Source organism: Megalobrama amblycephala, linkage group LG14 (genome assembly GCF_018812025.1).
Source record: "Megalobrama amblycephala isolate DHTTF-2021 linkage group LG14, ASM1881202v1, whole genome shotgun sequence".
In the NCBI taxonomy this organism is placed as follows: domain Eukaryota; kingdom Metazoa; phylum Chordata; class Actinopteri; order Cypriniformes; family Xenocyprididae; genus Megalobrama; species Megalobrama amblycephala.
The window spans coordinates 49,608,545-49,621,074 of NC_063057.1; the positions used below are offsets into that span (position 1 = coordinate 49,608,545).

The 12,530-nt window shown below is 34.8% G+C and overlaps 1 protein-coding gene and 1 long non-coding RNA gene across 4 annotated transcripts in view; one reads left to right on the forward strand and one right to left on the reverse strand.

The window, feature by feature from the left end:
• iqsec3a (IQ motif and Sec7 domain ArfGEF 3a) overlaps positions 1-12,530 on the forward strand; it is a 205,245-nt gene that overhangs the window by 180,999 nt on the left and 11,716 nt on the right. For all 3 annotated transcript variants that reach the window (XM_048155563.1, XM_048155564.1, XM_048155565.1), the window contains 2 exons: positions 2,039-2,200; positions 10,669-10,761. In XM_048155563.1, the coding sequence (XP_048011520.1) occupies positions 2,039-2,200; positions 10,669-10,761 (255 nt within the window). The remainder of the gene's footprint in view (positions 1-2,038; positions 2,201-10,668; positions 10,762-12,530) is intronic.
• Positions 4,542-11,922, reverse strand: LOC125245108. Its single transcript, XR_007179435.1, has 3 exons — positions 11,614-11,922; positions 10,704-10,764; positions 4,542-5,137 (listed from the first exon to the last, which is right to left on the reverse strand). It is a non-coding gene; the product is annotated as an uncharacterized LOC125245108 (long non-coding RNA).

A 12,530-nucleotide genomic window follows, 5' to 3' on the forward strand; every position in this document is an offset into this window, starting at 1 on the left:
AACTGCCATGATACGTATAGCAACCAACATAATAACACATTGCCAGATTAACATTCTTCTGTTTCGGATAAAGCTAAATGCGCCTTTAGTGCCACTCATTGGACATTTCCTTTTCAAAATGTTGTGAAACTTGCAAGAAGCAGAGTAAAATTATTTTGCAAAAATGTTGCCACAGGCATGTTTTTCCAATGAGCCTGGGTTGGGTAAATCACAGAGAGAGAGTAACTCACCTGTATATCATGTACAGTAGGGTCCAAAGTTCTGAGAGCCAGTATTCTCTCTAAGATTCATAGATACACTGCCACACACTTCTGATGTTGCAAATGTTTGTGAACCTGATTATTCATGTTATTCAGAATGAGTTTAGAATGTTTAAAAGAGCATCTTGTGTGCGTCAGTAAGGATAAATGACCTTTTGTAGAAAATAATTGGTTGATGTCGCAAATTTGTCTTTCATTAGTGACCTAGAATTCTTGCAGAATTTTAAATGTTTCTTTTTCATCATACTGGATAACATGGATTGTTGGGTTTAGCATAAACTTGTGAAAAATATGCTAATTCAAGTTCTGCTGTCATTAAAGAAAAAAAGAAAGAAAAATACAAAAATATTATAATATAGAAGAAATTCTAAAAATTTAATTCGGTCAAATTATTTTAATTCAACTGTCACTCACAGTGTTACACTAATAACACAATGTATTATATTATGTAATATGTAGTAAGTAAATCAAAATAAATGAAAAACATGCAAAATAGGATAATGACTTTTGGACCCCATCGTACTGTCATGCAATTGCAGTAACTCGTAGTCTCCTTGGATTTAGGTTTGACTCAACTATATTCAGATTCAGAGAAAATGGACTGTTATTGTTAAGAGATCAAAATTTTAAACATTTAAAAGCAATTTTTCTCAGTTTTAGAATTGTGTAGTACTGTGTTTTACCAGTGTAAGTAACCTGGTCACTATGGAGTGAAGAATAGCTTAATGCGAGATCCAGACAATTATGTGCCTTTCAAATGCCTACTTCACTGATTTACTTCCAACAAAAAGAATGCCACATGATAAATGAGGATGACAGGCACCCTCTCATTTTCCAATTAAGGTGGCCACAAGCATTTCTGTCTTCCTCCCACTCTTTCGCTTTCACACACACTCAAACATTCATGGCAGCTGGCCTATAATTAAATGAGATGAGAGTGTTAAGGCTCACGCTCATATTTCGCCCCTTTCGAATCTGTAATGATTGACTGAACAGACTGGACACGATAGGAAAGACACAAATTAGTAAATCAACAAATAAACAAACATGTTTCCAGCCACAACCAGACAATAAAAGACATGGAATGATTGCTGAGTGGCCAGTCACTGTAGTGATGGAGTTTAAGGTTTATAAATGGTAATAGTGCAAGAAATGAGAAGTTGTATTATAAATGTGTTATAAAGGTATTATAAATGCATTATAAAGGTATTTCTTAACCTGTAATGATATAAGATGTTTCCAAGCCAGTCAGAACATAGTTGGTGTTTAATAAAACATCATCCTGGCATCTTTAATCAACTGACAGTTATGATTAATCATCTTTAATTAACTGATGGTTACGTTAACATCACTTAGGCTGTATGGGCTATTGGTCAATATTATCTAACAGCCAAATAACTGTGAATTTTAAGTTACTGTTGTGGGTAATTCTTTCTAAAATCTTGCCAATTTCATGATGAAGGTTATGGAAATTATTATAATAACCAATAACAACTGACTTTAAAGGGAAGCATTACCCCTGGAATATGTTGAGTTAAGGGTAAACGTGACCAGCCTCAAGTCCTGAATAAGGTCAATCATGTACATTATTATTCTCACTGAATATCCTGTTTTACTTGGGGAAAAATGTAACATTAAAAAGTAATATACAGTAGGTTAGATGTGAAACTGTTCTAGATAGGTCGAACTGTGTTCTACCTTTAGCAGGGAATAAGACTGTCAGTGAATAACAACCTACATTTTTGCTAATATAATGCCTCTTTTTTCCTTTGTTTCAGATTATCCTCACGCCATCAGTATTGTGTCTCCGTGTTCGGGCTCTGATAAGAAGCAGGTGTTGAATTTCTGTGCTCAGAGCGCAGAGGAGCTCCTCAAGTTCGTAGAGGACCTGAAGGAGTCCATCGCCGAGGTCTTAGAAATGGAACAGATACGTATTGAATGTGAGTGGGCTGTGTGTCAAAATATCAAGTGCATGTGTGTGAGAGATTTTTAGTGTGTACCACATTTCACATAATTTGTGCTTGTTTAGTTTCTAAGCAAATGGTTCCCGTCTGACTGACAAAACCCTTTTCTTTATAGAAAGATTTACCTTGAAGGAAGGACCTGAGCCATATAGGGACTAGAGTATCATAGACTTGCGGGTGGGCTCTTTTGACTGGTGCTATTAATCAGTCAAGTGAATAGATACTTTTTTCATTTTTTCTTGCTTCGTGATGTGAATCAGCAGTCTTCTCTTGAATACTGGACAGTGTTTCCATGGTAACACTGGATAATGCTGTCCATTTACTGGGTTTACAGAAGTAACCCAGTTGTTTGCAGTAGCATTGAAACAGATGCTGAGAAACTTATGATTAAAGGTGCCCTCGAATGAAAAATTGAATTTATCTTGGCATAGTTAAATAACAAGATTTTAGTACATGGAAATGACATACATTGAGTCTCAAACTCCATTGTTTCCTCCTTCTTATATAAATCTCATTTGTTTAAAAGACCTCCGAAGAACAGGCAAATCTCAACATAACAAATCTCAACGGGGTGTACGCCCCCAATATTTGCATATGCCAGCCCATGTTCCCAACATTATGAAAGGCTTTACACAAGGGCAGCCAGTATTAACGTCTGGAGCAGCACAGCCGAATCATCAGACTAGGTAAGCAAACAAGAACAAAAGCGAAAAATGGCAGATGGAGCAATAATAACTGACATGATCCATGATATCATGATATTTTTAAACTGTCTTTCTAAATGTTTCGTTAGCATGTTGCTAATGTACTGTTAAATGTGGTTAAAGTTACCATCGTTTCTTACTGTATTCACGGAGACAAGAGCCGTCGCTATTTTCATTTTAAACACTTGCAGTCTGTATAATTCATAAACACAACTTCATTCTTTATAAATCTCTCCAACAGTGTAGCATTAGCCGTTAGCCACGGATTACAGCCTCAAATTCATTCAGAATCAAATGTAAACAATATAACAGTATACAATACTCACATAATCCGACACATGCATGCGGCATGCCTTTACAAACACTTTGTAAAGATCCATTTGAGGGTTATATTAGCTGTGTAAACTTTGTTTAGGCACTGTTTAAGGCAAGCGCGAGCTCCGTGGGCAGGGAGCGTCAGCATTTAAAGGGGCCGCACAGCATAAATCGGCTCATATTTAATGATGCCCCAAAATAGGCAGTTAAAAAAAATTAATTTAAAAAAATCTATGGGGTATTTTGAGCTGAAACTTCACAGACACATTCAGGGGACACCTTAGACTTATATTACATCTTATAAAAAAACGTTCGATGGCACCTTTAATAAAACGAAATTTTCATATATCCTGAAGAAAATGTGAGTTGCTCTTACAAATCTCACCACCACAATGTCAGTGCATTTGCATGGAATTTACATGAATTTTTTATACATTTGTCATACCCTTTTATCTACAGCAACTTTGCAACAATGCATTTAAGGCATACAGTTCATGCATTCCCTGGGAATCGAACCCATGACCTTCATGATGCTAATGCCATGCACTACTGTTAGCTAGCTACAGGAAAGTTGCTAAGAGTGCAACATCAATGGGCACTAAGTCACAATTTATGCACTTCTAAAAATTTTAGCATTGCACCAGTAAACTTGAAATTAACTAAATATTACATTAAGGAGCTCGTTTTTTTTTACCTTACAAACTTTAGTCATTTAAACATACTGCAAAATGATGTTTATATACTCGTTTACATTTTAAGAGAAAATTATACAGCACAACAGAAAAACACAAAAAAATAAATTGTATATTTAAATTATTATTTAAATTATTTTCTTTTATAAATACTATTCTTTATTAATTTTACATATAGTTCCTTAATAAATATTTACATACTACCATTCAAAGTTTGAGGTCAGTAATTTATTTTATTATTTTTTAATAAATCAATACTTTTATTCAGCAAGAATGAATTAAATTGATCAAAAGTGGTAGACATTTACACTGTTACCAAACAAAATCTATTAAAAAAAAAGTTATTTTTGAACTTTCAATTCATTAAAGAATCCTAAAAAAATTATCAGTTTCCACAAAAATACTGAGCAGCACAACTGTTTTCAACATTGATAATAAAATATTTATTAAGCTCCAAATCAGCATATTAGAATGATTTCTGAAGTGACATTAAAGACTAAAGTACATTTAAACATATATCAAAATGAAAAACTTAAAATATTTAAAATGTTGATAATATTTCTCAATATTACCGTTTTACTGTATTTCTGACCAAATAAATGCAGTCTTGGTGAGCATAAGAAACTTCTTTCAAAAACATTAAAAAATTACGTTTGAACAGTAGTGTACTTATTATTTAATTTAATAAATATTTATATAAATATTTCTGTGTACAAATGTGAAGGCTGCTAATTGGACTAAATTTCTGTGTGATATCATCTGCAGCAAGTGTGTTTATTTGTATATATTTTTTCTTCATTTTGCAGTCTTAGCTCTTCTACTGTTTATTTACACTACATTTTTGTAAATATGGTGTGTAAATTTGCTTTCCCTGTGCATTTGTCCTTTAGGACTCTCACCGAGCTGTTTTGATGTTCTATTATAAATGAAATGTTTCATTTATATAGTGCAGTCAGGCTTTCAAATATCCTCAGAAGGAATTGAGAAGGAAAGATAGGGAAGCAGGAACAGAGAAAATGTCTTTTGGTTTCCATGAGGGAAAGAGACAAAAAGAGAGTGAGAAAGAGAAAGGGTTGAGTGCTAGTGGACATCAAAGCATGTATTCTGCTGAGGCCGGTTGGTTTTCATTACATCCTGTGCCAGTGAGAGCAAGGGTCCATGGGAAGTCTTGTGCCGTTTGTGTATCTGTGTCAGCAGTTTCACTGGGAACAGAGAGATAAGCACCTTTACTCTCTTTCAGGAATATAGCTGTAGTTGAATTGAAAGCTGTCATCTACACAGCTACACATCTTTTCTTTTCTACATAAAGAAACTTCTCTTTACAACCCAAGCATGAATAAATGCACTTGTGCATTGATACTTTTACTTGCATTTCATGTCTTTGTGTTTATTTTAGCATAGCAATAAAGACAACCTTTATTTGCAGTTAATTTGTGGTGAATTGAGGCAAATAATCTACTGTCCTGTTATTCAAAGGGGCTTCATTCTAGAGCTCTTGCTATACAATAGCTTCTCTCAATCTTACTATCAGGGACGTGCACAGGGGGGTTGCTCAGGTTGCCCGGGCAACTGCCCATATGCCCTTCTCGACTCACGTTGCCCTTCCGAGGTGGAAAAAAATAAATAAAAAAAATAGTACAATGGATGCAGAATTTCACTTAGGCCTAGATTAAAAAAAAAAAAAAAAAAAAAAAAAAAAAAAAAAAAAAAAAAAAAAAAAAAAAAAAATCGCAAAGCCTCATTCACTTCCATATTCGGGCACCCGTCCGAAAGTGAAAGTCAGTAGGGGAAGGGCAAACTCTGTTTACGTGGCTGCAGCGCTGCACGCGACCGGCACCTGAGCTGAGCCTGCATGAGCGGCACTAGAAGGAGATTGTCGCGGTTGTCGGGTGAGACGACTTAACGTTGTCGGAAAGGTGAGTAAGGTTATAATCGTTAACGAAAACGAACGAAAAAAAACGAAAACTAGGTGGGAAAAAACATCGTCGTTAACTGAAATAAAAATAAAAACGAGGCATTAGACAAAAAAACGATAACTAACCAAAACTGTAATTTGTGTTTGGCTAAACTAACTAAAATAAAATAAAATTATAGATTAAATGTCCTTAGTTTTCATCTTTGTCAATGTCTTTCATAGAGCAAACGTTCAGCTGTATTTCATTTCCCTGCGTCTCTCACTCGCGCGTCTCTCTCACATACTCGCGCGCACACCGCGCCTCCATGAGAACGAGTGTTGGAAGCAAGTTCGCGAAAGGTTGGTATCTCGTGAAAACCTTTACACAATCACACATTAAAAAGTGGTATTAAAATTATTTTTAATTCTGAATATAATTTTGTCAGAGTGCCCTTTTTTTTAGGTCAGAGCAACTGCCCCTCAAAATTCCTGTGCACGTCCCTGCTTACTATTATGAAATGACAGAAAAATAGACTGAGGTTTCAAGGAGAATATTTCAAAGAATTGTAAGGGAATAAATTGCTTTTAATAAATAACTTGGAGATAAACCACACAAACCATGGTTTACTTGATACTCTTTTTCAACTAAAAACGGGAAACATTTTATGTGTTTTGGCTGTTCGTTTACACAAAAACAGTGTTTTGGCGGCCTGAGAACGTAAACTTTAGAAACTCTTGAAAACGGCTAATGATAGAGTTTCAGAGTAGGTTTGGGGTTGACAAATTCAGATAAATCCAACCTGGTTTAGATCAAGATCAACTGTTGCACAACGCCTGGTATAAACTTTCTCTGTCAACTCAGGTTTAATCCAGAGTTTGCAAAGCACGTGCACCTGAAAGTGTGACACGTGTGGCAAACAGCCAATCACACGGAACAAGGAGAATGTCAGTTTGATTCACTTTTCGCGAGAGAGCCGCGCCAATTCATGTCTCTTCTGAAGACTAAGATCATTATGAAAAATATGAAATTAAACGCATTTACAAAGCAGGAATACACGCTGCTGCGGTGAAAGTTTGAGAAGGCAGCTGAAAGAAAATATCTGACTATATCAATGCATGTGAATCAAACAAATAGGCCAAATAATTAATATAGTTTCACAAAGAGCTCAAAAGAATACATGTAAGCTTAATCTGTTTAAAAGCTATAATATATTATGCATGTATTATATTTATTTTAATTTAAAAGCAAAGTTTAATATTGTCAATTAATAAATTAGGCCTAATTATATGAATGTCATGAATTATTCATAATTTGTTTAATATAAATGTAATGAATAATTAGCAGGAAATGTTGGGCAATTTTGTCTCCAAAATGTTTTCACTATAAACTGATTTAATTTGGAGTGAGAGATACAGGGGGAGTGGCTTTATTGCATTAGATACATATCAGTTTACTCACAGCTGATTGGTCGAGTTTGGGTTTGTGATCACTAAATCAGAATAAAACCTGAGGCCTGTACCATGATGGTAGTTGAACAAACTCAGGGTTATAGGATTAGTTTAGAGTTGACAAAACCAAACCTCTCCAATCTGGCTTTGTTGGTACCATGATGCTGATCATCAACTTTCTCTGTCAACTCAGGCTTTGATCCTGAGTTTGTGGAGCGTGTGCACATGAATCCGTGACATCAGTGGCAAACAGCCAATCACATGCCTTGCAACATGTGATTCAGAGCCAGCGCGATTCAAGACTCTTTCACTGAAAATGAAGAATTTAAACGCATTTACACTAATGGAAAACACTTGTCTGTGAAAGAGGACAAATAAAAGAAATGATCTTTCTCTATCATTGCAAGAAAGTTGTGAAGTTAGATTATATAGTTGATAACATATAGCGATATAGACTTAAACATACAAGGTCACATGTAGTCATATTATTTATTATTTATATTACATATGATCTGTATATATTAATATTCATTGAAACTAAATGCTTAATAACAACTGTTAAACTAAACATGCATGTGTGTAATGGATTAATAAAAATATAGATCATATAATTATACAAATCATATATAAATCATATTATTAAAACCAGACAATTTCTAACCCAGAACATAACCTGCCCCGGAGCAGGTTAGACGTTGAGCGTAAGTTACCATGGCGATGAACACTGCTAAAAGTCAAGTTACTTTCATGGTACCTAAAACCCAGGATTGGCGCAAACTAATCTGAAACTTACCTGGCTAGCCAGCTAATCCGGCTTCATGGTACAGGCCCCTGCTCCTCTCATCTGATTAGACCAATCAGATGAGAGCAAAGTGATAGTGACACATCCAACACAGTAAAGTCACTCTCCCAGTTTCACTTCCTCCAAATTAAAGGTCACTATATAGTAAAAACAAATATTTAAAGATGAAATTGTCTGGCTTTAATGATAATTAGGATTATTTTATGATTTATATAATTAGTATATGATCTATACTATTATTAATCCATTACACACAAGCAATTTTAGTTTAACAGTTATTATTAAGCATTTAGTTTAAATTAATATTAATATCTACAATAATATGTATATAAATCAGCTGTATATAAACTTTAAAGGTGCCCTAGAATTAAATATTGAATTTACCTTGGCATAGTTGAATAACAAGAGTTCAGTACATGGAAAAGACATACACTGAGTTTCAAACTCTGTTGTTTCCTCCTTCTTATATAAATCTCATTTGTTTAAAAGACCTCAGAAGAACAGGCGAATCTCAACATAACACCGACTGTTATGCAACAGTCGGGGTGTACGCCCCCAATATTTGCATATGCCAGCTCATGTTCAAGCCATTAGACAAGGGCAGGATGTCTGGATGTGCACAGCTGAATCATCAGACTAGGTAAGCAAGCAAGGATAATAGCGAAAAATGGCAGATGGAGCAATAATAACTGACATGATCCATGATATCATGATATTTTTAGTGATATTTGTGAATTGTCTTTCTAAATGTTTCTAATGTTTCATTAGCATGTTGCTAATGTACTGTTAAATGTGGTTAAAGTTACCATCGTTTATTACTGTATTCACGGAGACAAGAGCCGTCGCTATTTTCATTTTTAAACACTTGCAGTCTGTATAATTCATAAACACAACTTCATTCTTTATAAATCTCTCCAACAGCGTGTAACGTTAGCCTGTTAGCCACAGAGCACTATCAAACTCATTCAGAACCAAATGTAAACATCCAAATAAATACTATACTCACATGATCCGATGTATGCATGCAGCATGCATGACAAACGTCTTGTAAAGATCCATTTTGAGGGTTATATTAGCTGTGTGAACTGTGTTTATGCTGTTCAAGGCAAGCACGAGCTCTGGGGGCAGGGGAGCACGAGAATTAAAGGGGCCGCAACCTATATATCGGTGCATAGTAAATGATGCCCCAAAATAGGCAGTTAAAAAAATGAATTAAAAAAAATCTATGGGGTATTTTGAGCTGAAACTTCACAGACACATTCAGGGGACACCTTAGACTTATATTACATCTTTTAAAAAGAAGTTCTAGGGCACCTTTAAATATGACTACATGTGACCACATGTCTCTATCACTATATATTATCGACTAAATAAACTAACTTCACAAGTTTCACTTGCACTGATAGAGCAAGATAATTTCTTTTATTTTCTTCAGTGTAAATTATTTTAAATTCTTCATTTTCTTCAATCTCTTAATCTTCAGCAAAAGTGTTTTGAATCGCGCTGGCTCTCTCGCGAGAAGTGAATCATTGTTCATCTCTGTTGCAAGGCATTTGATTGGCTGTTTGCCACTGATGTCACGCAATAACTTGCATGCGCTCCACAAACTCAGGATCAAAGCCTGAGTTGACAGAGAAAGTTGATGATCAGCATCATGGTACCAACAAAGCTGGATTGGAGTGTTTTGGTTTTGTCAACTCGAAACTAATCCTATAACCCTGAGTTTGTTCAACTACCATCATGGTACAGGCCCCAGGTTAGCCATGTAGCGCAAGTTACCATAGCAATGAACCCCACTAAAAACCAATCCACCTTCATGAGCCAGAAAAACCAGAGTTTGCTCAAACTAATCTTGAACTTACCTGGGTAGCAACTGAAACCGGCTTTGTGCAACAGGCCACCGAATGAGATGAGAACAAAACTGAACATAACCCCTGACAGTTAAATTGACAGACCTGATATAATTACATTTGACTTAGTTGAAAATGGTCTAATGCTCTTTTTTCAAAAACACATAAATCAATATGAAAACACAACTAAAACTAGATTTCGATTTTTTTACATTTTTCATTATTACTATTATTTGTCATATACAGTATTTTCTTTCAGTTGTTGTCTGCATACCTTCTCTATTCTCAGTTATTTCTCTATTCTCCTTTTATCCTTCAACTTACTGTAATAAATATGTTTAATTAGGTAGCATACTCTGTTTTAGTATCCAGATGATTGGTTGTCAGCTATTCTTTGTGCACTCACAGGTTTTATCAAGGCTTATTCCTTTCTAATGACTTCATTAAATCAGAAGGCATATTTCCCCTAAAAAAGTCCTAATGTAGAGCCAGAGCTTTCTTACAGTTCTGTCGGAGAAGGGAAAATCTCTTTTGTTGCCTGATTAGAAATGACAGGCAATTATCATCAAGCCCTGGGTGCAAGTATGGTGAATTGGAGCTCTGCTGTTCAGGGCTGGACGAGGTTTAGAGCATGTAAGCATGCAGTTGTATGTGTGTAGCTGTTTTGTGCCTCAGTATTTATGTGTTTGTGGCATAGACCTACAACTCTCCTTTTCTCTTATTTTAATGTCTTTTTAGGGGAGTTGGAGAAACAACAGGGAGCCAAAACTCACTCCATCAAGAACAATGGGACTCAGCTTGAGTTGAGGGGTAGACAAGGTTCTCCTCCAGGTACTAAAAAAAAAAAAAAATAAGTTCAGTACCTGACAATAGAGAATTTGAGTAAAGTTGCTTGAAATCATATTCCCCCAAAAATCAAAGAGAACAAAATCATATGTATTCTCTGTGGATAAAGCAATCCCAGAAACCACTGTGATAAGATAGCCGATAAAATCATTAAATATGCATGAAGGATTAAATGAATATACTTGCATTTCATCCCAAACTAAAAAGCATGAACATAAAATAGCTCAGACGTTGAATATTTTACAAAAAAATTTTGTGCACTGTTTTATATGCTTAGCCTAGCAACTTGCTGACACCGAACTTTTCTTGTGCACACACTATTTGTTTGCTGTACAAAGTTGCTATCTGTCTACAGTGTTTCAGATTAAAAAGTTCCATTGGTTGGCATACTGCTTTAGCAGTATAACTAGCTAGCTTACCTAGATTACCTAGACACAGGCCCGGTGCCACGAGGGACCAAATGAAGGGCATTGCCCCCTCAGTTTCAATTTCCCTGGTATGCAATGACCCCTCAAGAATTATGAAGCACAATGACACAGTGACACTTCTTTTAGAGCTGCTGTATAGCCGAAATGAACCATTTGCATCAATGAATCGTTTCTGTTATCACTGTAAAGCTGCTTTGAAACAATCTGTATTGTTTAAAGTGCTACATAAATAAAGGTGACTTGACTTATATATATATATAAAGAAAGAAAAATGAAAAACAAGCCTATATTTTGGACAATGAAGCACTTTCCCCATTTTACTTTTTCTGTTTTTTCCCCCCATTACATTCAAAATTACTGTAATGTGATTTAAATAGAGATATTTAAATTGTAAAGTACTTATACCTACCTAGTAGTGTCACAATGTATGCAGGTAACCGAAGAAGACAGAAAATCAGGTTACAAAAACTCAAAAAGGTTTAATTCCAACTTAAATAGGAGGCAAACAGGTCGTACAAACACATAACAGTGACTAGACAAAGAGTGCAGGCAAGGGTGCAACTTAAATAGGAAACGGAAACAATATAATAGATTAAACACAGCTGAAAGTAATGACATAATCATGGGAATAAATGAGTGGCGGGAAACTGAACAAAGGAACACAGGAACTGATTAAACAAGCAATAAACAAACTGAAAATGTGACAAGTAGCATTTGTTTAATTTATGTTTAACTAATTGTATTTTTGTTATTTTTTAATTGCATTACAATAATGAGAATCATATTTTAGAATAATAAGAATAAAACAAAACAAATAAAAAGTAAAGTAAAATGTCCAGACACAATAATATTTTGGGGTGGAATATGTACAGTACAGTCCAAAAGTTTGGAACCACTAAGATTTTTAATGTTTTTAAAAGAAGTTTCGTCTGCTCACCAAGGCTACATTTATTTAATTAAAAATACAGTAAAAAAACAGTAATATTGTGAAATATTATTACAATTTAAAATAACTGTTTTCTATTTGAATATATTTCACAAAGTAATTTATTCCTGTGATGGCAAAGCTGAATTTTCAGCATCATTACTCCAGTCTTCAGTGTCACATGATCCTTCAGAAATCATTCTAATATGCTGATCTGCTGCTCAAGAAACATTTAATGTGTACAATTGTACAAAATATTTGTGTACAATATTTTTTTTCAGGATTATTTGATGAATAGAAAGTTCAAAAGAACAGTGTTTATCTGAAATCTAATCTTTTGTAACATTATAAATGTCTTTACTGCCACTTTTGATTGATTTAATGCATCCTTGCTGAATAAA